The sequence below is a fragment of the Chelonoidis abingdonii genome, chromosome 6, assembly GCF_003597395.2.
Source record: "Chelonoidis abingdonii isolate Lonesome George chromosome 6, CheloAbing_2.0, whole genome shotgun sequence".
In the NCBI taxonomy this organism is placed as follows: domain Eukaryota; kingdom Metazoa; phylum Chordata; order Testudines; family Testudinidae; genus Chelonoidis; species Chelonoidis abingdonii.
In genome coordinates, this window is record NC_133774.1 from 47901296 (window position 1) to 47928184 (window position 26889).

Consider the following 26889-nt stretch of genomic DNA (forward strand, 5'->3'; position numbering starts at 1 on the left):
TTTAATAAAAGGTACTTGGAGGACTAAGCTTCCCCCTTAACTATAAGAAAAGCTTCAGAATGCCTTGGAATACAAGTCACGCTTCTGGAGCTACATCTTCAGAAGTGACTCAATATGTTAATTTGTTGTTATGGAATATAGTCTTACAGGAAAATGTTAGCACTAAACTATATTGGTAATTGTGATGTCTTCAATTTACCTGTACAAAGACTAATGTTAATATTTTGATTTCTTCAAAGCTAGTTTAATACAGAATTGCTATAGCTGTTCTAAGCACTTGTACACAAAACTGTTTAAAATACTACCTCTGGGCAAGGCATTTTTCAGTAGCTGCTTTCAGATGATTAAAACAAAGGCTTTAAACTACAACATTAACTAGTAATCAAAGCATCGCTATTTCTTATTACACCCTCTGGTGCCTCTGATGATAAGAAATGCTAAGAAGAATGACTAGCAGCTGTTCTGGCCTCAGCAGTATGCTTGAAGTTGGATAGTATAGCCGTGGTAAACAAGGTGGATGTTATGTCTGCTTACTAGTCTCCTTTACTGTGACAGCAGTATCAGGATATTTTAACCTGAATGGAGAGAGATTAGGAAAGTGTCCTAATTTTAAAGAGAACCCCCACATCCAACATACTCATAAGTTAATGTCAAGAATCACACAATTTAAATTTGACAATATTTCATTTATTGTGTTTAAGAACATTCAATAAATATCAAGTTTTCAGTTTCAGATTTGCAATCCTTGTGCACGGAAAGTCTGATTTTTTCCCTCTGGCATAAACTCCATTGCCAGCAATGGGTGTATGAGAACAGCCAGCCTGAAGAGGCTAATAAATACTGTAATACTCCTAAATAGCAGGTTTCTGAGCATACTCCTTCTAAATGGTATGTTACAGATTCATCACACAAATTCTTCACAGAAGAAAATAAGGCTTTACTACAAACTGTTCTCTGAATATTGTTCTTTTACTAATAGTGGTCATTTCTTTCATGGAACATAGTATTTAGAAATACAAAGTAGACATGGATTGTTAAAAATATCAGGAATTTAATTTCATATATGAAGAGTAAATTGAGATGCATGTGATCAGTACTGAATTGTATGAATTTAGTTGTAATGTACCTCTAAGTTTCACAACAATTCGGACCAAATGCTCACAAGAGAGGAAAAGGCAACATTTAAAAACCTCTTGCATTGTTTTGTGGGATTTTTGCTTGTTAGAACATTAAAAAAATAATCTTCATAAGTTTGGAAAAAACAGTTTAAAAGCAAATCAAAATAGTTTTAATTGCAGTGGGTTATTGTATTAAAAAAATAAATATTTAAAGAAAATTCCTTCCCTTAATGAGCATCACATTCAAGTACTTCCATTTGAACATCCTTCTAAGCAATACCTGCATCAGTCTGGTTTTCACTGCTTATTTAAAAATTGTGGGTTGTTTTTTTTTTGTTTTTTGTTTTTTTTTAATGTGTGAACACTAGTGTAAACCAAATAAAACTATAGTTAATCTTAACATACACCTCTGAATCTTGAGAAGATTCTTCACAGCTGTATATTACTTGTTACTTCTTATTTAGCAAAAAATAAAAATAAACTCTCAGACATTCTTTATATACATGAATTATCCTGCTCTGGGACTGAGTATTTTCATTCTGCAGTCCCTCTAACCCAAGGCATAACTTTGGGTATATCTTTCTGCGTCTTAGCTTCCTGGAAGCTTTCAGCAAATCTCTCTCTTGCTTTATCCCAGTTCTTTTTGTTCTTGCTGTTGATGATCTGAACATCTTCAACTGAAGCTGGTCTACTTGTACCCAAGCCTGCATGCATCTTGTGTATCTCAACCTGGATCTGTCAGACACATTGAAAAGTGTTATGCATTCCATATTTCAAATACTTCAACATTACTGTCAGGGGTGAAAGTAACTTAGAAGACTTACCAGTATGATGGAGTCCTTAGCAGGGCATGGCCTCAATGGAAAGAGGCGGGGCAGCTGCAGAGGCGGCTGGGAGCTCAGGGGCAAATTAAAGGGCCCAGCGTTCCAGCCACTGCAGGGACCCCCGGGCCCTCTAAAGCACCGCAGAGGCGGCAGGGTTCCGGAGGTGACTGAAAGGGCCCGTGCTCCAGCTGCTGCAGGGAGCCCAGGGCCCTTTAAATCACCACCGGGGCCCTCCTGCCACTGTTCTGGGGTAGCGGCAGCAGGGCTCCGGCGGCAATTTAAAGGGCCCAGGGCTCCCTGCAGTTGCAGGAGCACCAGGCCCTTTAAATCCCTGCCTGAGCCTAGCTGCCGGAGCTCCAGCAGTGATTTAAAGGGTCTGGGGCTCCCCACAGCAGCTGGAGCCCTGGGCCCTTTAAATCACCACCACAGGTACACCATAGTGGCTTATTGTCACCTCTGATTACTGTACACCTATCAAGCTCTGTAAAACATTAAGAAACCTGCTATGTTTGACTAACAATAAAATACCCAAATCATGAACACTGATCTCATGTTGATAAAAGCCTGCTACTCATCTCATTCATTTTAGAGGTGATCTGCCAAAAAACAAAACAAAACCCCACAACACCCCAAACCCTGAACTTTTTAGATGCTGAACAATCTAAAGAAACATAAGAGGATGTTTTAGCATGTATGCAACTAGCATGTTTTTTTAAATTTGTGAGGCACAGTCCACCCTCTACCTATTCCATGCAAGTGCCAGATTCTCACTCCATAATATAGCACCTACCACTCTAAAATCCAAACCCAGTATCTATTCTATCTGCATTCTGCTGCTCCACAACGATCCTTTCACCTTCGGAAACTGACACAGTGGCTGTGCTGGATGCAGAAGGGGTGCATTGGGAACGTGCTGCAACACAGCACTGTATAGATTCTGGGCAGCTCAGTTACCCTTAGGCAAACAGAACTTAAAACAGAACTCCCACAGCTCTCTAAGTTACACTTTTTTGATGGGAGATGTGGCAAGGAGGCCACACTGGCTTCCATGGCAGCTCAAAACTGGAAGGGCACGAAGTGGCTTAAAGCCACCTTAGCCCTTTTCTACTCCTCCGTTGGTTGCAAGTTCTGTGCTATGCCACTGTGGGGCACAGCAGAGGATCTTACCCAAAAAGTCTATCTTTTAAAATACTTGCATGCTCCCTATAAAAGGGAGAACACAAAGGAAATTAGTTCTCTAGGCTTTGTGTGAAGCATTAAGATAACTGAACTACTGATTAGCTATCTAGACACAGTCTGTACCCCAGCCCCAACCTCAATTCCCTAACAATGTATACACCACTAACATTTTCCAGTGAAGCACGGCAACTATTGATATATAATTTCAAAATACTAGATTAATAATTTAATAGCGAGTACTGCCCTGCTGAAATGCCCCACATCTAGTACTTTGAAATCCTGTAAGTTCCTCATGACCTAAATGAAACTAGCATTTTCGGTGCAAATGCATTTTTATATCTCTGTGTAACCTGTAAAGCAAAAAAGTCACAGAAACCTACCGGATTCTTCATTCCACCACCATCCTTGCCTAGCCCTTCTCCTTTTTTCCATCCCATCTTCTCCAGCATTTTGCGACCCTTGTTGCTATCACTGATTTCACTTTAAAAGTAAAGTAAAGTTAGCTAAAAACATGAGGAAGACAAAATAGAATTTTAACTCTATTCCTAGTGTTTGCGGTCTGTTTTTCAAATGCGTGCACAACTGCTGCTCCTGCAAACTAGGCAATTGCACTTGCCATTACCTATATGCAAGCATGAGGGGCTGAACATGTTCATGTCTGCCTCCAGACTATGCTGAACACAATGCAAAAGTTAAACTTTATTGAATTTTTGTTGGCACTGACAAAATCTGTTTCAAGAAATGAAGTGACTTTTTTTAGTATACACTAGCTTGTGAAATTGAGTTAGTCATCCTTTGCGAAAATTGCCATTTTAAGTGAAGGGACTGTTCCAATCTTGGCTTGCTATACCACTGTGGGGCACAGCAGAGAGTATATGAACAGAAAGTAGTAACTCTTGTTCTCCAAATGAATTGCCTCCACAGAGCCTCATTGTACAGTCTGAGTCCCTGGCAGCTTGACACCAATACTATCACTACAAACCCTATATGTCCTGAGCCCCTTGTTTCCCCATCCCAAACCACCAGCCTCTGCGTCCATCATGACCACCATCAAAACCCTCCTCTGCCCACCAATCCTAAGTGCCCTATCTGCAAGTTCTCCCATTTGACAACCTTTACTATCCTTGTCTTCCCTATGCCCCAAGTTTATCATTAATCTCCTCTTTCAATAGGAAATGTCTACAAACAAACAAACAAACAAAAAAAAAACCCAAAAAACCAAAAACAAAAAAAACACCCCATGTTTGTTACCTCAGAATTATGGTTGGCTCAAGTGTATATTCTACCAGTGCAATCATTAAAATCAGGGATATCGCCAGGTAAGGCTACATTAACATCCTGAGCAATGTCAATTCACCTGCCGTATTACTCAAACTTCGTAATTCTTAAAAGCTTATTTGTCACAACAAATGTCTTAACTTCCAACACACAGCCCCCTACAAATGCATACATTCAATTCCTCTAAAACCCACTCTTAATGATAATCTTGGTAAGATTATGATTTGTCATAATTAAGCATGTGAAACAATGTGATTTAGAACAGTGGTTCTCAACCAGGAGTCTCGGGCCTCCTAGGGGGCCTCGAGCAGGTTACCGGGGGCAAGGTCTACGGGCGGGGGGGGGGGGGGGGGCCTCTAAGCAGGGGCAGGCATTTAGACTCGCTGGGGCCTAGGGCAGAGCCATAGCCCCACTGTCGAAAATGGGGCTGATACCCGCAGGAAAGGCTGAGCCGTGCCAGCTCCATAGGGGCTGAAGTTGAAGCCTGACCCTAATGTAGTATGTAGCTTTGTGGGGGGCCCTGCAGCATGGGGCCCCAGGCAATTGCCCGGCTTGCTACCCTTGATCTCCGGCCCTGGCTTTTATATATAGAAAACCACTTATGGCAGAGGTAAACCATGGTGTTTTTACAGCATGTTGGGAAGTGGGGGGCGAGGGGGGCTCAAAGAAAAAGGTTGAGAGCCTCTGATTTAGAAGAAATGGTTGTATGCATTGTGAGTGACTATATGTTGGAGATGAAGAATCTGAGTAAATGTAGATGTTACAATGGCTTATAAGTAGAGCTCTACCAAACTCATGGCCAAGAAAAATGCATCATGGACCACGAAATCTAGTCTTCCCCCATGAAATCTGTTTTCTGTGTGCTTTTACCCTATTCTATAAGGCTCTCACAGGGGAAACCAGCATTTCTCAAATTGGGGGTTCTGACCCAAAAGGGAGTTGCAGGGGCGGGGGGTGTATCTCAAGGTTATTTTAAGGGGGTTGCGGTATTGCTACCCTTACTTCTGCGCTGCCTTCAGAGCTGGGTAGCCAGAGAGCAGCAACTATTGGATGAGTGCCCAGCTCTGAAGGCAGCGCTCCAACAGCACAGCGCAGAAGTAAGGATGACAATATCATACCATGCCATCCTTACTTCTACGCTGCTGCTGGTGGTGGCTCTGCCTTCAGAGCTGGGTTCCTGGCCACCAGCCACCCCTCTCCAGCTGCTCAGTTTGAAGGCAGTGGAGCTGCCAGCAGCAGCGCAAATGTAAGGGTGGCAGGACCGCAACCCCCCTTACAATAACCTTGTGATTCCCACACAATTCCTTTTTGGGTCAGGATCCCTACAATTATAAACACCATGAAATTTCAGATTATTTTAAAAATCCTATGACCATTAAATTGCCCAAAACAGACCGTGAATTTGGTAGGGCTCTAGTTGTAAGGCATAGGAACTGAGGTTGCTGTGGACACTAACATAGTGTAACTGCTTATTTCCTTGACTTTAATTTATTGTGTTGATAAGAAATGCACTTGAGGAAATTTAATGCTAGATTAAAATTTCTGTGTGGGAGTTAATGGTGGCCTAATGTGAATCTGGGAGTCAGTGCAGTAACCTGAATGCTCTTACACTATACATTCAGCCCAAATGATATCAAATCAGGTTACCATTATAAATTCACTTTATCACCACCTATAAATGTGCATGAAAGGTTTGCTATGCATTAGCAGAGCACTGAATAAGATTTTACAGACTTACACATGGACTGAAGCTGGAGTATCATCCCTTTGAAATGTCCCCTCACTTCCAATGGTCTCCCTGCGTTTTCCTGCTCTATCTTTGTAATTTGGATTTTTTACTGCTTTGTTGTCTTCATAGTCTGTATTCTTTACAAACACAAAAATTCCATTACGGAAAGAGATCAGTGACAGGCTTTAAATGCTCCCTTTTTTGTAAACCTGTTTTTCTTTTTCCCAAACAACTCGAATAGCGTCACCATATTTTATTAATTCAAAACCTCATGACCAAATACTATAGAATTCTCCTTCAGTAGTTCCATGTCACTACCACATGATAATGTGTTATTAGCAAGTACATCAGGTTTTATGCCAGTCTAATTAAAACCATATAATCTCTCTATAGTACCATGTTCCTGGCGTAATTAAATATATGTGACCTCCTGACATGAAGAATCAATTTCCTCACATTAAGCACAAAACCATAATTTACAAACCATTGGGAATTTCATGTATTGCAATTTTATCTCTCTAAGTAGTGCCCCAGGAATCCTGCTGCCCATTAATGTCAATTACTACAGAATGAACGAGAGATTCTGTACTTATACAGATTCTGTGTTGGTGATATTTGATTAGCTGCTAAAGTAAAGGGACCCTGAAGGCGCCCTGTTTCCCACATGAATGTGCACTACAGAGGGGCTGGTCATGACTACATAGAATCATAGATCATTAGGGTGGGAAGGGACCTCAGGAGATCATCTAGTCCAACCCCCTGCTCAAAGCAGGACCAATTCCCAAATGGCCCCCTCAAGGATTGAACTCACAACCCTGGGTTTAGCAGGCCAATGCTCAAACCACTCAGCTTAAGGTTGGGTTCTAAAATATCCTTAAAATTGGACACATATGCATATAAACATGATATATGCACACAAATATCGTATGTGCATATATATATATATACATACACACACACACACACACACACAAAATACATATTCACAATGTGTGAACAATATATGCACATTTTAAAGTATAAAAATATGTATGGATACATATGCTACACTATTGATTGAAACAGTGTTATGCCCCTCCAAAAAAAATTGTACTAGAGCATGGAAAAAAACCACAAATTAAAAACATATGATAACTTTTACAATAAGCTGCTTAAGTGAGACTCAAGAGAACCCTCAACTAAGCTTCAGAACACTAAAAAGTATTTCTTTAAGGGATGGTAGAAATAAGAAAGATTTAATTTTTTTCCCTTAAATCCTCTTTCCTCCTATCATTTCTTCTCCATTGCTTTCTCTTTTTCTCCCTTCTTATTCCTCAGGCTCTCTCCTTCCAAGTCTAGTTTGTGCTGAACTGCAGTGTCCCTTTCCCAGCTTGTAGTAAGAAAAATCACAGGATATCTTATCTTCAAAGGGATAGGCATCTGGCTTTATTCTCAAATCACTACAACTGGACACTTTTCCCCTGAGCCTGTATGAGAGAACTTCCACCTCCCCCTACCAACTTTTCTTCCTCTTTGAATGTTATTTGTAAAATAGCAGCTATAATTAGTGGTGTAAGATTAGAATTTCTCATTAAACCAGTATTCTTTAAATAAGGTGCATATTTGAAAACTTTCCCTGTTAAAAATCTATGATTTAAACTAGGAATCAGAGTAAATATAAACTCCACAGATTTCGAGCAGTTCATAAACACTTATTGTGAACTTACCTGTAAACCATATTTCACCCGTATTTTTTTTAATGCTTTTCTTCTAACTAATTCTCTCTCTTCTTTATTCAGTGCTGGACCTAAAGGGAGACCACAAGACCAGATTTAACTGGATAATTAAGTAATACTGTTTTGAAGTATAGACAGAATTAATATTATAGAAAATTTTGTTCTAACTACTGTTGTTCTACAATTGCTAAAATGATCAATACAACTGAGTATAATGACGAGATATAATAGATTTAAGTTTCTTTTCTGTTTTGTGCGTTCCTAGATCCTAAACAAAAATTGCTAGCTGTAGCAATACGATCAGAATGTTGTATTTCTGTTACAAGTTAACTTCAAGAACACAATGGTACTAAATAACCCAAATCTTCTAACATTTATGTATATGTATTGAGAGGAAAATACATCACATGACATATAGTATAGAAATATACCCAGCTGACAGCAGACCATTTTCTTTCTTATAACTATTTGAAATAGAACTACCTGGTTCAGGGAAAAGGGTGACTATTTTACATTCTCAATTAATTTTGTAATGTAAGAGCTACCGTCAATACCATATCCAACAATATCATCACTTACCAGAACATTCCTTTTTCTTATCAAGGCGAAGATGTGCTCTGACCTGTCCCGGTTCACATCCATCACAGGTGTCACTGCCAGGATGTATGTGGAAGGATAACACAGTTTCTCCGATCTTTACTTCATCCCCATGTTCCAGAACATAGGGGTCACATTTTGTTTTAGGCTACAGAAAAATTACACCATTTTGTCAGTTGTATTTATTAGAATAACTGATAAAATGCACCATTACATGTATTCCATGAATATTGTTTATATGTGAGTCATTCAGTATATTTAAATTGGTATCTCGGTAATCTAACTACATTTTTAACTAATCCAAAATAAATATGAAAAATGTATCATAAGTACACCTAAAAACTGAGTAGAAGCAAAGAAATGATTCATGCATGGAAGAAAAACCACTTAGCAAAATCATCAGTGGTGATTTATAAGTCAGAATTTCATTTAAAATGACCATGTGACTGATCTGCTTTTCTATAATGCAGTATATGTCCCTAGTGTCCTAATCACAGTAAATTGCAATGCTCACCTGTAGAATCTGATTTCCGTTAACAACTGTGCCATTCTGACTGCCTTGATCCACAAGAACATAATTTTGCAATTCATGGTCAAAATATACTTCTGCATGAAACTAGAAAAATATAATGAAATAAAATGTTTTCACTGCATATCATTTAGTTTACATATTATCTTAATATTCCAGGATGTATTTTAGTGGTCTGTTAACATACATCTGGTATTGTAGTTAAGTCACACTGCTGCAGGCTGACTTGACCAAACTGAGGAGTACATGAACAAAACCTAGTATTTCTAGCATACTAAATTCCATATCAGCACAACTGTATTTGCTGATTGGGCTGTACAGATTTACAACAGGGAACAATCCTATAATGGCAGAGAGATTGACGAAGATGACCTCAGATCTTTTCTGTCTCTAGATTCTATGAATAGGATAAACCACAATTCAACTTAAGTTTATTTTAAAGGTGTTAACCCTAGAGCTTCGTGATGATCTTATTTTAATCTTTTTTTTCCAAAAAGATGTAAACGTGAAAGTGATCCAGACAGCAGCATTTTGTTGCTAAGTATTGCAGGTGGAAGAAAACAGCTTACTGCCACTAACTTTCTATGGTTCCACTGGAAAGTCACTTCACTTCTCCCTGCCTTAGTTTCTTCATGTAAAATGAGAATAAGCCCTGACTTCATGGGTGTTATGATATTAAAGCAGTTTGAGATTCTTGCATGACAGGTATTTTAAAATAACTCAACTGCCCACAAATTGGTGAGTTTGGTTATTCACACTAGGAGGTGAATTAAAAAACAAATTATGGTGTTACAGAGAAATAAAAGCTCTTGACAGAAATGACAACCTTGTTCTAAGAATTCTAGGGATGTTTATGAAAAAAAAATTAGAGAGGTTGTTTGGACCAGCAGCAAGTACCAAAGCCAAATAGCAGAGGGCCTGGGGTAGCGTCTGAACACTTGCAGTGAATTTCAGATGCAATTCTGTCCACGTTAAGAGTAACTGAGGCCTCTCTTCTTCTATCCTCCTCCTCCCTGCAGAAACCACAACCTTTGCCCCCTCCCCTCTAAAACCAGGATCCCTCTTCCCCTGTCCCCTCCCAGTCTATGGCCAAGAGGGGGCCCTGGGACCTTCCTTATTGTGCCCCTGACCCCACAATCCCAAACAGGGAGGATGGTAGGATTGGCCCTAGGAAAGCTGCCCTCCAACCACCTAAAGCTCTTAATTACCTTGGCCAGTCTTGGGCCTGGAGCTCCTTCTCAGATGATCCTCCTCCTTTGTCATGTTCCCTCTCTCCTCCTCCACCACCTCCTCCTTTTCTCCCCAGCAGAATATGCAGCTAGGATCTGATAGGATGTACGCTGCGGTGATTGTCAGTGGGGTTTGGGTTGCAGGATTTGCTGCTCAAGCCACAAGCTCCGTGTGTGTTGCACTCCAGTTGCCCAATGTGGAGCCAGCTGGCCTGCTCTAGGTCCAGCAGGGTCCACACAGGACAGCTACAGTGCAACATGCAACCTGTGGCTTGGCCCATGAATCCAGCAATGCCCCAAACGATTCTAAGGCCAGGTCTACACGACGCGCGAAAATCGATTTTAGATATGCAATTTCAGCTACGAGAATAGCGTAGCTGAAATCGATTATCTAAAATCGATCTACTCACCCGTCTTCACCGCGCGGGATCGATGTGCGCGGCTCGCCATGTCGATTCCGGAACTCCGTTGGTTTTGGTGGAGTTCCGGAATCTATGTAAGCGCGCTCAGGGATCGATATATCGCGTCTAGATGAGACGCGATATATCGATCCCCGAGCAATCGATTGTAACGCGCCGATATGGCGCGTCGTATAGACGTGGCCTAAATCACTGTGGCGTGCCTCCTATCAGACCCTGACTGCACAGTCTGCACATATGCCACTGGGTGGTGGTGAAGAATGCCACCCTGTGGTACTATTTTCTGTGTTGGTCAAACCCAAGTGGCAATGAGTGACTGACCCCCACTTTTCTATATATAAATAAAGTGTGCATAGTTCAGCTTGCAAAATTTGTAGATTTAAACTGATTTAGTAATTTTACAATTACATGAAAAAATTAGGATTACAAAAAAATAAGGAGGGATGGCATCTCTGTATTGAGTTGCTATATACTCCTGATTCAAACAATAACTATTAATGATCTTTTGGGAAGGTAACAATCATTTAACCATCAGAGGAATGAGATTCTGGAACTGCCTTCAAATAGGAGTAATGGGGGCAAACAATCTAACTAGTTTTAAGATGGAGCTTGAATATTTATGAACAGGATTATATGAAGAGATTACCTGCAATAGTAAGGGATTGGACTCGATGACCCAGGAGATGCCTTCCAGCCCTATGTCACTAATAGTAGAAAAAGGAATTTCACGGTTTTCAGTAGAAACCACTTAATTGACATCCCGATAAATGGTATGGTTGGATTAACTGGAGTGATGGTCAGGGAACAGATTCAGTAAAATGTGTTTCATGTACTAGAAGCAAAGGAAAACTGGTAGCGCTAGTCTGTTTAAATAGCTTATCTATAGGGCCCTACCAAATTCATAGGGCATTTTGGTAAATTTCACAGTCACAGGATTTAAAAAATCTTAAATGTAATTATTTCAGCTATTTGAATCTGAAATTTCATGGTGTTGTAATTGTAGGGGTCCTGACCCAAAAAGGAGTTGTGGGGGGACTGCAAGGTTATTGTAGGGGATTGCAGTACTGCTACTTACTTCTGCACTGCTGCTGGTAGTGGCACTGCTTTCAGAGCTGGGCAGCTGGAGAGCGGCAGCTGTTGACTGAGGGTCCAGCTCTGCAGGGAGCAGCACAGAAGTAAGGATGGCATGGTATGGTATTGCCACCCTTACTTCTGTGCTGCTGCCTGCAGAGCTGGGCCCTTAGTCAGCAGTTGCCACTCTCCAGCCACCCAGCTCCGAAGTAATGGTGGCATGGAGGGGGCAGGAAGCAGATCACTGCCTTCAGAGGTTGGCGCCTGGCCAACAGCCAACGCTCTCTGGCTACCCAGCTCTGAAGGCAGTGAAGAAGTGAGGGTGGCAATATCGTGACATTCCTAAAATAACCCTTTTGATCCCCCTGCAACTTCCTTTTCAGTCAGGACCCCAATTTGAGAAATGCTGGACTGCCCCATAAAATCTGTATAGTATAGGGTAAACACAGACAAAAGACCAGATTTCATGGTCTGTGACACATTTTTCATGGCTGTGAATTTGGTAGGACCCTAGTTATCTGGTTCTGTCTGAAGCCTATTTACAATAGTTTAAAGGTGTTAAGGGTGTTTATATAGCCTAAATGTGCTCACTTCATACTGCTTTTCTTGATGAAGACTACTAAATTTAAGGTCTGTACTTTTTTATTGAAGTAGTTAGTGAAATAAAAATAAGTATATAACAAAATATAGTTGTATGAACCTCTGGTAATCTCTTAATTAGAAAAAATATTTTTCCATTGCCCTGTATCAAAGAAGAGAATGCTACTAAATTTCCTCTCCCCTTGAGAGCTCATTTTACATAACAATTACCTAGAAGATAAATCAGACGAACACATGAAAAATCTAGTTCTCAACTCATCTCTGGGATTTGAATATTGATATGACCAGCAAAAAGTCCTAATTAGTTTTCCAGAATATTCCGTACCCACCGCTGTAATAGGTTTTAAACATTTTGAATAACTGGAAAGCTCAAGATTAAAATTGTATTTAATAAATTCCTTCCTGTGTTACTATCACAAGCTATTTAAATGCAAAGAATTTTAAAAAAAAAAACACCAACATTTATATTGTGAATTTTTATGTTTTTCATGTCACTGCACTTGGACACTGAAATTAAATTGCTGGTTTTGGTCAGTTTTACTTTGTTTCCTTTCCATTGGGACAGCGCTGTACTGTTTTCAAAACTGTAGGGAAATCATCATAAAACATTCCTCTGCTTAAAGACCAGTTCATTTAAAAAAAAAATACTTCTTTTAATAGCAAGACTCTTGCAAGAGACTCTTAAAAACACACACTAAAATTTTGGCCTATATTTCTGACAGCGTACTTTTAAATTTCTTGATCTATCGGAATACAAAAATAACAATTTAAGAATTACCTTACTGACTCCAACTTCAGGAATCTGGAGGGTGTGTTCCATATCTTTCTCTCTGTAAAAACAGGTAAATAGTTAGTTAACTTGATTTCTGGCATACATAATTATGTAACTTACATCACGGTACTAGAGAGATTTAAGATATTTCACACTAATTTGGTTGTGTTATAATTTCTTAAAGAAAAAAAGTTTTAAATATAATCAGTGATAAGAAGCACACTTTGTACAAATCGCAATATCAAATTTCCTTTCTGAACTATTAAGAAGCTGTACAGACTGAAAAACTATCGTGATGCAATATATGATGGAGAGAATTATGTTATGTACCGTCTTACATCTATAAATACTAACCCATGCAGCAGACAATGAACATATAATTAAGCTGAATCTGTAAACTTATCAGGGAAAAAAAGCTGATTCCACACAAGCAGACAAGGCCTGTAAGAAAATGGCTTTGGTTATGGAGAGACGACAGGGAAATCCTGCATACTTTGTGCTCTTCAGTGGATCTCTACAGTAGTGTTTAGGGCACAGGTATGCATTTTTAGCATCAGACAGGGGATATAACTAGTGGAACTATAAACTACATGGATCCCTTGGCCAAAATTCCTATGTAGTGGACAGTCATCACAATCTAGGAGCCTGCTGTAGTAACTGATGCGTGACTGTACAGATAGTAAAGGACCTCAGGATGCAGGTTGAGAGTTAGGGGGAATTTCCATCTATTACGATCTCCACAAAGTTGTATACTACAATGTCCATTTACTGAGCCTGTGGAATCAAATCTTATATACATATCCCACCATTGAAATGCCAACAGCACGCAGCATACTACACAGCTGAAAGAGAGGAAAAATTTTGGCAAACAACACTGCTCTTACATAATATCACTACTCTTGCATAAAATACATCCAAGAGAACTCTGATATCCACAAGGAGCAGACAGGACTTTTTGAAGATCTCATCCAAAAGACACCCATGGAAAAATAAACTCAAACTCAACTTATGTATTTCAGAGATAAAGAGTTGAGTCAACTCTACTGGAATGTGAATATGAGAGACCAGGGTTCCAGCATAAATATCTAATATGCTTCACTCTGAATTTCAGAATTATATTTTTTTACTTGTGAAAGAGGCACTTAGTGGCCTCAAAGTCATTATCACCTTTTGGGAGGTGATAATAGCTTTCACTGAACTCTCTGCAGCCAATCACACTGCACTCATTTGCAATCTACTGGTTACTATTATACCAAAACTTCAGAATTGCTAATGTAAAAAGATGAACGCAAACGTAGTGACTCACACAATTTTTCAGTGTCAGACATGAGCCAGGACTGCATAGATTCCAGTCAATTTTACCTTCCAATTGTAGCAGCTTTCACAGCTGTGATGATATAAAGTGATCCAGTCTGCAGTACTGGTGATCTAATTACAATTACTCTGATACATGGAGGCCAAATTCTCTCTTCATCTATATTTACAAAAAAATAAGTATTAGTAAAAAGCAAAGCCTACAACTATGATATCACAGTTCTCTAACTTTTCAGATGCTTGGAAAGGATTTAGCCACACCTCAACTGCAATTAATTGGTGTTGTCCGGCACAATCCTGCATCAGTTTTAGCAAATGGAATGTACAAGCAGTTCTGACAGAACAACTTTGATTAAGCTATTCTTCAAAAAGCTTAATTTGTCCATTTCCAGTCCAAACTGTCAGAAATGTTTTTTCCTCAGTGTGTTGGAATGGGCTACTTGGATTACTTGTATGTATTGAAGTGCATATTTACTTCAACCAGCATAAAAAATAACTTTGTAGAAGTTATAGACATGCTATTTATTCATGAGTTATTAGAGACAGTTGATTAGAAATAAACAAATTAACATTTTGTTTAAAATGTAGTTCTACTCTGAAAAGAAACTATCTAAAATATAATCTTATTCAACAAATGTGCTCCTTATTGGTATTCAGAATTATATCTGATAACTTTAATAACTAAAGTTTAATTTTGAGTACTTTTTAGCACTACAGAGCCATCGCAGTTAGAAGAGAATGAGCTGTATTCTGTTCCTTCTTGTGCATGAAGAGACTTGTTAACTGAATTCCAGTTGCTTGGGTAAACTGTGTGTCTTCAGATAGACAATGCTGTTGCACATGTATTTAATGACGTTGAGCAGGTGTAATTAAGGGCACAATTTGAAAATACTGGGTTGCACAGATGCAAGGACATAAATCTGCCTCAGTTTCTTTATTCCTCTGGTGTTGATGCACAAGCTAGAAAGAACACAGCTTGACTTTCAGAACCTAGGTTGAGTTTGCAGAGTTGATAGTTAGAAAAGCATTTTTCTAATGAGTAGAAGGATAAAAATCAATCAAGGTGTCACAAGGTAAGAACCACCGTATTACCAAGATGCTATTTCTACATTCACTTTTCAGACTAGTATGTTCTAAGGATGCCTTTATTTATACTAAAAGCACCTGATGGTCAGAGACTACCATGAATGTAATTCTGATGTTTACTAAAACCCAAAACTTACCTCTGAAGTCAACGATCTTAAATGCAACTGTAATATATTATCATACCAGTTACATGGGATTTATGATTAAATAACACTAGAGTTCTAAACCAGTTAGCGTGGAGTTCACTTTATCTGCATAAAGCCTGAGTAACCTGGCTCTATGTGAATGAAGAAAAGGGATGTTACAGATAAAATTTCCTAACTGTAGCCAGGTCATGGGGTTGCAGTACAGGGCCCTTGCAGCTACTACTCAAATCTGTGGGTTGGAAAAACAACTGCAGACCCTCCATGCACTTTTTGGTAATGTTTCTAGGTCACAGGATCTGCATAAAGCTAGATCCTGTGACCTCTTCCACAGTCCAGTCCTTCTGCCAACCTCTGTCCCAGGGTTTCTCAAACAGGGGTTGCCGCTTGTGTAGGGAAAGCCCCTGGCGGGCTGGGCCATGTGTTTACCTGCCCCGCCCACAGGTCCGGCCGTTTGCAGCTCCTATTGGCTGCTGATCGCTGCTCCGGGCCAATAGGAGCCGCGATCAGCCGGACCTGTGGGTGGGGCAGGTAAACACACCGTCCCGGCCCGCCAGGGGCTATCCCTACACAAGTGGAGACCCCTGTTTGACAAACACTGCTCTAACCTATCCAGAGCCAACAATGAAGACACTTTGGCAATAACTACTAGGAGCTCGGGATGTGATTCTCAGGTCGCATATATATATATATATATATATATATACACACACACACACACACACACACACACACTCATGTCAGCTCTCATCTGAGCTAGCGCACTAAAAACAGTAGAGCAGCCATGGTAGCATGAGCAGTGGCAGTCAGGGCTAGCAGCCCTGAGCACAAACCCACCTGAACCCTTTGGGTATGTACGTGGGGTGGCTAGCCCATGCTGCTGCTGCTGCCGCCGCCGCCCATGCCTCTGCAATAACACTACTATTTTTAGCTCACTAGCTCTGATGAGAACTAATGCACGTATGTGTATGCAAGCTGGGAATCACTCATCTAGCTGGTAGTGTAGACACACTCGTTCAAAGGGCATAGAGGCCTCCCTGTACACCTACTCCATCCACAGTCACTCGAACACGTCCAAAGTAGGACTTAAAGTGGTCTGGACGGATTGTGCTCGCCCTCTGCAGCATAGATGAGCTTCACCCTCAGTAGATTATATGGTATTTGTCTAGAGAACCTTTATCAATAAACAAATTCTATGCACTACTTGGAGAATTGATCCCAGAAATTACTATAAGCATAGGACTGTGATCTTAATTTTAGTATATATAGGTTACACTCTCTAGTGTATATGTATTATGGCATTGCTTCCCTGTCTAAAAGCTCCTGTTACAATTTTCACTACACAAACGATATTCAGTCTATGTAAGCAAAGAAAAAGTATCATGTTAACATCACAAAATAAAATAAAATAAAATAAAAAAAAAAAAAAGAAAGATACTCATATGACAGCTTTTACAAGAACAAAATCCATATTTGTTTTTAGTCCTAAAAATAGTGGAAGGAAAGAATGGAAAGAACACAATGAATATTGGCATAAGCTTTTATATTTCATGAAGACTGCAGTTTTTAAAAGCTAAACTACCTCAAGTCATCCCTTTTCCGTTTTATTTTTATGAGTCACTATCATTTTCTTATAGTTTGCTCTCATGTATTTACTGGACTTCTGAAAAAACTACAGAAAATACTGTATATAAAAGCCATAATAATTCACCTTCATTTTCAGAGTCTTCTGAGTTTACACTCTCTTCACTTGTTACTTCATCTTCAGTGCTATACTCCTCACATTCAGAGTCAGTAATTTCACCTTCTTCTGGCTCACTCTCTGTCTCTATTATTTTACTGTCATCCATAAATGCAGCAGTATCTTGTGTTTTTCTGTTAAGGTGTGAATTTATACCATCTGCAATAATTGATTCTTTGGTTGTTAGTCTGTTTCTTATATCAATGTCCACTTTAGCCTTCTTTCTTGCATTTGGAGACTCCTCCTCTTCAGTAGAATTTATTTGCTCATTAGTGGTGAAAAGGCAATTCAGACTTCTGGGTGATTTCTGCTCTTCTTTGTCCAAATCCTGGAGAGGATTTATAGAAACCAAACTTGAGGAATTAAACATTGTCTTTAGGGACTGAATTCTTTTAATCTTTAAATAACAGATTTAAATCCTTCACTAGATGTTATAACTAGTGTCAAGAGATTTTAAAATCAATAAACTTGTGTGTGCATGCAAGAGAGGTTCCAGATGACACCTTTCACCCATTTCAAGTGCATCCAAGATGTTATGGCTATCTTCAATTCCTGATATTGTATCTATCACTCTCTTCTTCTAATCCCTTCACTGACAGCCTCTTTCTTCACAACAAGCTTCAGGATTCTTGTTCTCACTCTCAAAGACCTGTGTAAATCCATCCCAAATATGTCTGTTCTGCTTTCATCTCCTAATTTCTCTTTCCCCCTCACTCAATTCCTATGCTCCTTCCAAGCTTCCTCAATTGTTCTTCATCTCTTCCTCTATGTCTGTCTTCTCTTTTTTTACACTGCTCCCTATGCCTGGAACTCCCTGCTACGTTCGCTGATCGACCTTCCTTTCTTCTTTCAAACTTGCATCTTTAACAAAGCCTTTCATTACAAGGCACTGCAGAAGTAGTTTAATTTTCCAAGTTCCCATTATAATGCCACAGAAGAGTCATACTGAAAATCTATTTCCTTACTGAAAGACTTTTCTCTATTACACATACACACGCGGCTTTACTGTATGTTTGTCCATCAGTGTTTGGCTTATAGCATGCATTTGATTTTCCTTCACAAGACCATCAAAAATTTCACAAGACAAAATATTAAATCAACACAAAGAATGACAAACTTTTCCAGACTATTTAAGAAAAACTGTAGTCATAATTCTTAATCTACCAACCCTGAGACTTAAGTGAACAGAAAAGCTTTGTCAAGTAAATGAAAAACATTTAAGATCCCAAATTATTTACTTATTTGGAACCCTGAACTCAGAATAGATGTTTTGCAATAAATCTAATACTCTTGAAACAGAGCAAGTAAACAATGGAAAAGTGCCAAGTATTTTTTTAAAAGATTATATATAAACATGAATTAATCTTAATGTAAACCCTGTGAAAGAAGTTAAGTATTTTCATTTTATAAATGAAACAGGAATAGAGAGGTAAAGTAACTTGCTCAAGGCCACAAGGCAGGTCAATGGCAGAACTGTCATTAGAACACAAGAATTCCTGTCACCCAGTCTTGGCCTTAACCCACTAGGCAGCAAAAAACATTTAAGTCTACATGCACATTCAGCTGTTTTGGAACTTAAAATCATTTTCAAAGAGCTTTTCCGCTCAACGCACATTAAATTCTCATTAAACAGCAATTCTAGAAGAACTTTAGACTGTTCCAACCAAAGGACCACCACACTGCATCACTTAGATCTGCATAGGAAGGGTGGGGATGTCTCAGAGCACAAATCTTACCCCTTCTGCATCAAAGGGTATGTCTACATTATAAATCTAAGTCGACCTATATTAGGTCGACTTACAGCCACCACAATGCACATCCACACTACCCTCCCTGAGTCAGTGGTGAGTGTCCTAACCCTCTTGGCTCCTCAGGGCCTTCTCACCTCTGCACCACCCAGAGCTCACCAAATTGTGAAATTGACAAGGCTGCCCGTCTCCTGGAATGGAGCAGGGTCCAAAGCCACCCATTTCTCCAGGGGAGCAGAGGACAGCTGGGCTCTAGCTGCCTGGCTTTCTTGTCAAATTCATGACTCCTGCTGTGAAATTAACAGACAGCTAAAGTAAGGAGCACAGTGTCTACAGACATTGTGTCGCCCTAACTACACCAACATAAGCCTTACACCACTTGTAGAGGTGGAGTTACTATGTCAGTGTAGTAGGGCACTTACATCGGTTGGAGGAAGGCTGTAGTGTAGGCACTGACATAATTAGGTTGACATAAAGCTGCCTTATGTCAACCTGTATGGTGTAGACCAGCCCAAAGAGGAATTCACTTGATTGCCTCAGCAACACCATCTCTGCCTCCTTGGGTAGTGAAGGTGTAGGCCTGTCTGTGGTGAGAGGGAAGGAATGGATGCAAATCATTACTGCTTCAGCCCCACATAAACAAGGCACAAAAAAGATGATAGAGCTCAGATTGTATCTTTTCCATGCAGCCCTCCCTGGGGATGTTTGGGCTTCAAGTGGCCATGGCTGGCTCCAGTAGCCAGGGAGGGACTGGATGAGAGGGTCATTAGGGATCAGAGCCATTGTCATTTATTTAAAATTGTAATTAGCAATGTGGCAACCTGGTTGGTGAAGAGGTTACACAGGTCACAAGTGCCTGAGAGAGAATTATGGTAGAAGCTTCTTTGGTCAATTAGATCATAACTTTTATCAAAGATAAAGACAGATGTGTATTCACAAATTGTTCACTTTAGTATTTATGCAAATACGTGAAGATATTGTTTTAAACATCCCTTCAGATGTTGTATATTAGAAAATAGATAGTTGCCTGGCTCAAAACCTGGCCAGTAAGATTAGATACTCTTGGATGAAAACTGCAATATACATTTTAAATTCTTGTATGCAGATCAAATGTTCAGAAAAAGCATGACACATACATCCTGAACAATTTTTTTTTAAGCATCAATGCCCATATAAACATAAAACTTATACAACATTCTGATCTCAGCAGTAACAGACTACTCAATTTAAAAAAGAAAGCAAGTGAATATACATAAACAAAATCATCATCTAAAGGCAATCTCCCCCTCCTCCTGACAAAAATGTAGTATTACATGCGAACTCACTGCCCCAAATCAACAAGTATAGATGACTTTCAACACATTACGCCATGTAAAAAGAAAAAAGCAAAGTCAGCTTTAGAAATATACTGAAACATCCCAATTCAGCTGTTTAAGTGGGGGCATTTAGTACTTAATAGAAAGCCTGTTTATTTAAGTAAGTGTAGATATTTGCAGATTATCTTTAAACCAACAAAAAAAGAATTCAGTGTTACATTTTTAATTTACAATTTATTGGCCCAATTCTGCTCTTACTGAAGTTCATGGCAGCAGGGTCAGGAATTTATTGACTGGTTGTTTCAAATGTACAAAAACAAAGGCAATGTTATTCATGATATATATTGAATATCCCTGTTGGAAAGTTCTTATTTGAGACCTGATGCTGCATGATGCTGAGCCCTCACAACCACGGACTTAGTCCTGATCCTGCAAAGTGAGCTACAAGCATGGATCCTTATGCATGTGTAGACTACTGCTGAAGCAAAGTATTGAAGACAATGGAACTCTGTGAGCATAAGGATCCATGCTTATAAATCCCCTTGCAGGATCAGACACTCAGACTAAGTTCTTTGGGGAAGGCCCATGACTTTTATACTTGTTCATAAAGCTCCTGGCATGCTTTGGGTACAGCAACAAATAAATTTAGGAATCAAGGATGCATGAGATAGGGGTTTTGTTAGTTAATCCAACATTTCTGTAAAGATCTGGGGTTTATTTATTTATTTTATGGGTGGTAGCTTCCATCTTTCCATGCTTAAAAGGAACAAATTTTGTTCCTTCCATCATGCCCTGGTGCTCTGTAATGTTAAAGCTGTAGACACACTTCAATTCATTCTTAAAGCACTTGCAAGGGCATCTTAACGGAAATACGGCATCTGAAAAAATGCAAAAGCAGTGACGTACAAAAGAGTAACGGTGCAGAAGACGACTTTTCATAATATATCAGTTGTAGTATTAATGCAGAACATAACATCTCTGTAAATGTGCATCAACACATGTACTAGATTAATAATCAGACGTCATTCAACATAACCACTGCTTAGAGGAAGGAACCAGTACTTTTTCTGAAAAAAGCTGAGAAATGTCAATTCCTTAAGATTCAGAGAAATGTAAACGGAAGACTTCTGATTTTTCTACTGAAGGATTTATAAAACACTCATAGCTAAGCTTCCACTTGCTTAATGCCACCATTCCACTAATTCTCCAGTTACTCCAGCAACCCAGAAGCCAAATTTCCAATGTAAAGAGCGGAGAAAAAAAAAAGGGTCAGGCCATCTTCATATCATAAGTTCAAAAAAAAAAAGTTGGGAGGGAGGGGAAGGAGGAACAACCCCCCCACCCCAATCCTTTTGGCAGGCACCTTTACACAGCAAGCAGCACAAATGTGACTGTTACCGTAAGAACATCAAAGGTGATTCTTGGTTAGTCAAGACACCATATATTGATGTAACAGGATGCTTAATATTTCTTTTGGCAACTATAATTTAGACAGAAGGCTTGTCAAAGTTTTCTGCAGATGTCTAGATTTGTACATTTCAGTTCAATTAGAAAATAATTTAAAGACTAGATTTGATTTACGGCGAATAGGTGCAATAAATTTAATCCTATTTCCTCCAGCTAAAAAAAAACAAACAAACCATTTAAACAGCAACTACCCAGCTACTAAGAATTTTTTTTAATCTATCAAGGTTAAAGGTAAACATCCACAGACTAACGTGTTTGGTGTCTCAACTCTACCTTCACCAGAAGCTGCCAATTCAAAAGAAGAAATCTTCAGATTAGCCATGGTTTCTGTCAACTGATGTACCTAAAGACAGGATGAATAGCAGCAGATAGTAAACTGCACACTGTAAAAAAAATATCATCTGTATCAAGAGTTCTATGGGAAATACTTGCTATTAAATGCTGTCTCCTGGAGAGATAGCTAAGTGCACCTAGTTTTGAGACAGCCTATTGAATTCTGTGAGAGAAGTGAACTGTACAGTCAGCATGGCGTCAAGAGAAAAATGTTGGATACAGACACAATCAAAACTAGTTTCTACTGTGATCAAATAAAAATTACTAATGTGTTTTTCATGAGCAAATTACGTAAGAAACTGGATGCAGACAACAGGCCTCAAATTAGTAATTTTGTGTAGTCTCTCAGGCCCCAATCTGGCAAACAGAGCCACACAGAGACATCTTTGCACCTGTGTGGAACCCATGGCTCTAGTTACAGTATCGGAGGCCTATGTTTATCATTTATTCAATCCTTGTTTGGTTTTTAAAAGGTTCTGGTTTTTATTCCCCCAAATTCACTTACTTTTAAACGTTTTTTCCATGTATGAAGAGGATCTTCCCCCAATATTATTCTTTTTCAATCCCTCACAGCCAGAAGAAATAGAAACCTGATCCAATTCCCACCGAAGTTAACAGAAAAACTTCAATATGTATTACACCAAGCCCTTATTGATCAAAGAAAACATAAGTTTATCTGATTTTGTGTCCTATCAGACAAAAACAAAATTTCTTGGGCAAAGTTCTCAGTTTCATGCCTGCAAAGAAAAAAGGTCTGTAATAAGTGACTGTGGAGATCTAAAAGAATGAATATCCCTATAGAAGTTATTTATCCCATTTCCGTTATTTATACAAAAATTAAACAGCTTTGTTTTATAGGTGATATTAAAGATGAAAAAAATTCTATTAGTATTTTTTTGCAATAAAAGCACAATATTTTAGAAGAAGCCTTCTATGGGTTTCTATTATGTAATTCTATTTCTCCAAAATATGTAAAAGTGTGGGATTTCTTTTTTTAAATGACAGTTAATCTTTTGTATGCCTACACTTACATGTCTCTTTAAGGAACATTTCAAATGTGGGGAATATATTGCTTATTACTATAGTGTTAGGAAAATGTCCTGACTTGCTGAAAAACGGATCTCTGTTTAGATTTTTTGAGACTACAGTCAATAAATGCATCTCATCACTGTGGCTGCAAAAACGAATATTAAAAGAAATGTGGTTGAGAAGAATAAATGAGAGAAATTAATCTAATAAAAGCAGTAAATTAACTAACTACTGAACTCAGAAGAAAAATGGCTTAAGTGGAATAAACCAATAAGAATTCATTGATCACTTTTGTGGAAAAAAACAAACATACTGTATTAGTACTGTATGTCACCATATACCTAGAGTAACTCAACTTATACTGACTCTGAATTTCCTTACTTTCTGTATTTGGAACGCTCTCTTTTAATACTTATATAAAAATATGTATATCAACAATTTTGTTTATATTTAATAAGCTAGTAACTGAAGTGCACTTCTACTCTGAAAAGTTACTGTTATAAAGGATGGATGGGGCTCCAGGTTTTTTGTTTGTCAATTAACCTTTGAGATCTAATCTGTTTGTACAGGAGTTTTAAACAGTCTAATTAAAAATTCCTTCTCTTCCTTTATTTTTTTTAAAATCTGCTAACTCTGCACACTCAACCTGGAATCTGAAAGTCAAGCTGGGTTCCTTCTGACTTATGTATCACCAGAAATAAAGATTTTGCATTCAGAATTTAAGTTACCAATTCTGTTAATGATGTGCAAACCAAAACAAAATCCAGCTCATTCTCTCAGCTATATAGGCTCTGGAAGAGAGAAATGTAGAGTAAAATGTAATAAAAACTTATCTCTTTATGTTACTGGCTAACTATGACTATGAATGCAAACATGGACCTGGTCTACCGAGTAAGAAGTTGCTTTTTTCAGTCACTTTTCAGAGTAAATCTGCACTTTAAAGTAATTGGTAACTCAACGTGAAATAACCAGAAATAAATTTCATTTTCAAAATAACTAACATTACTAGTCCAATGAATATTTGTAGGCAACCTGTAAGTTTCTATGACCTACCCTGGGGGATGCTTTATGTTTTGTCATAATGAAATTATAGTGGACTGTTTAGGATTCCTGATATCAAGTGATAGGACTGATTACAGTATAAAGCTGGCAAAATTTAAATTCCTTTTCTCGTAAAAGAATGCTTTGTCTTATAAAGAGAAATGAATCGACATCCCTTGACTATGCAATATATATTCTCTGATCTCTAGAGTGACAGAAATGCGGAGTAGATCTAAATTTATATATACAATGATACATAAAGTTGGAGTGCAAGATAAGAGATATGACTTTTTCAAACAGTATTTAAAGTAAGGTATCCGGCAAAGATAATGGTTCAAAAGCAAGATTTAGCAGCAAAGCTATCTGCATAAGATACAACACTAGAACCATAACATTACTCATTACAAACAAACCTGATTCATTTTCAGATTAAAAAGACATCTTTAAAATGTTAAAATAATTACTATAAACTGACTATCTTGTGCCTCCCCAAAAAAAGGACCACATACAATGTTGCCAAGAAACACTACACACTATCAATATGAACGAATGACTTCTGACAGCAGCTGCAGTAGTTAATAAGGTAAGTTTTGCAACAGGAAAATCTTCCTTAGTATTTATATAACAGGTGCTGTCATAATCTCTACACAAGCTGGTAATTTTCTTATTACTCAATATATTTCTTTATATAATAAGATGATCACTGAAAATGGAAGTATTGCAACTGAACTAGATTAGCTGCTTAAGAACACCACAATAATAATTTATATAGTTATATAAAAATGCTCAAAAAACCTTTCACTGATTATTTTCAATATAAATTTTGACTATAACAGACTATTTTTACACTTCATTTTCTATTTATGTTTTGCCATTTGCTTGTATTTACAAAACAGCAAAAAGTAATTGCTGTTACTTGGAAACACCATTTCTTTTTAATTATTGTGCTCAAAGATACAACAACTACATTTAAGAAAATTGTGCACTGCCTATCTTATTTACTTTGGATTTTTTTTCATGTTAATGCATATCTCGTTGCCCAATCAAGTTGTAAACTGATTTGCCTGCTTGAACAAGGTACATAGTTAAAAAGCATCTAGCACAGACCACATCATAAATTATAGATGTTTACCTCTTGCCTTTTGACTATACCAGCCAATCTCCATACAAGATTTAATTTGCTAACCAGATTTCATATATAAAATATCTTACTAAAAATCAAATTAATTCAATCCAAGAGTCCATATGGAATATGATTACATAGCAGAAGTGGAAGACAAGGGCAATGTGGAAAAGCACCAAGATGTGTTGACATGCTTTTGCTAGCTAGGGTAGAGGGTTCCCTTAACAACTTGTATGGTGCTTTATTCTTGTAAATATTGTTAGATATGTGAAACACCTGATCACTCAGAACTAACTTTAAGTGGTCTGCTCTTCTTTTGCCAACAGACAAGCGTTTACCATTCTGACTTTTCAGTCTTGCAGCTTGTCATTAGCTGAATTAAGCTCTGCATCTGTAATATACTGGGGGAGAAGTGGCTTCAGTAGAGTTATGCTTTCACATTACTACTGATTTGGACATTTTGTACAAAATACAACTACTTTTAAATGCCCCCTTCGCTAGCTCCCCTCCTGGCCCCCCCTCCCCCCAAGCCTAAGAGTTCACTGTGTTCTTCAACTGTGCTAGCTGCCCAATGCATGCTTTCAGACTGGGATGGCCTGCTGCCTCTGATATTCCAGAGTGGGAATCTACTCTACTCATGGCAACTGATCTAGGTATGGAACTACTTCCACTAGCACTGTGAAAGGAGTCAACTAGAGGCCTCTTCACCTACAATGAAAGAAATTTAGAGATTATTCATACTGTGAAACTTGTATTAAGCAGCTACCAAAGGGGTCTGACAAAAATGGGTTCCTTAATGGAGATGGTCTTCTAATAAAGATGGAGCACAACTGTATTCAGTAAATTTGTGCATACTTTGAATGGGTCTCTCAAAACAGCAGGATGCCTAAAAAAGGTAGTCTCATCCTTCTCCACCTTGTCTCTCAAACAGAAAACCAGAGGGAGTCTGAGAACAGCAAGGCAAATAACTTAGTTGCTTCAGCTAGAGTACCCTCCAAGTTATTTGTGACCAAAAAAACAAAAAAAAACAAAAACTCTCTCACAAAAGAAAGGAGAGAATGTAAATAATAAACAGCTGTTTCTAGTAGAAATGTATGATACATGCTAGGTAATCATCCAGAATTTAAGCATAGATGTACTTACTGAAAAAGTAAAACACTTCAGGGCCATTATTTTTAACACTATATTTTAGGCAATACTGATCTGACCCTTATGACAAAACAACACCATTTTAAGCGCCTGTTCCAAAGAAATTAACTCCAAGTTTGCTATGAAAAATTATCAGATCCATCATTAACCGAATAAAGTTCTGCCACTCCACTTCCCCCCAAAGGCAGTTTTCCCCTACTTTCTGATACAAAATGTTTTTATTTTATTAACAATTCTCCCAAACAACTGAAATGTTTCTATGTAACTACTGAGCATGACATGCCTTTGGATCACTGCTACCAGGTGGAGTGCGGAAGGGCAGCCAGGCCAAACTTGAGT

At 38.5% G+C, this 26889-nt stretch overlaps 1 protein-coding gene across 5 annotated transcripts in view; it reads right to left on the minus strand.

The window, feature by feature from the left end:
- Nucleotides 1-665: 665 nt before the first annotated feature.
- AGGF1 (angiogenic factor with G-patch and FHA domains 1) overlaps nucleotides 666-26889 on the minus strand; it is a 43266-nt gene continuing 17042 nt past the window's right edge. For 3 of the 5 annotated variants that reach the window (XM_032778340.2, XM_075067000.1, XM_032778343.2), the window contains 9 exons: nucleotides 17315-17672; nucleotides 14423-14534; nucleotides 13067-13118; nucleotides 8955-9056; nucleotides 8423-8588; nucleotides 7835-7914; nucleotides 6138-6265; nucleotides 3502-3601; nucleotides 666-1853 (listed from right to left, as the gene is read on the minus strand). In XM_032778340.2, the coding sequence (XP_032634231.1) occupies nucleotides 1653-1853; nucleotides 3502-3601; nucleotides 6138-6265; nucleotides 7835-7914; nucleotides 8423-8588; nucleotides 8955-9056; nucleotides 13067-13118; nucleotides 14423-14534; nucleotides 17315-17672 (1299 nt within the window). In that variant the 3' untranslated portion in view covers nucleotides 666-1652. Of the gene's footprint in view, nucleotides 1854-3501; nucleotides 3625-6137; nucleotides 6266-7834; nucleotides 7915-8422; nucleotides 8589-8954; nucleotides 9057-13066; nucleotides 13119-14422; nucleotides 14535-17314; nucleotides 17673-22148; nucleotides 22219-26889 lie in introns of those variants that run through there. The other 2 variants (XM_032778344.2, XM_032778345.2) reach the window with 2 other exon arrangements.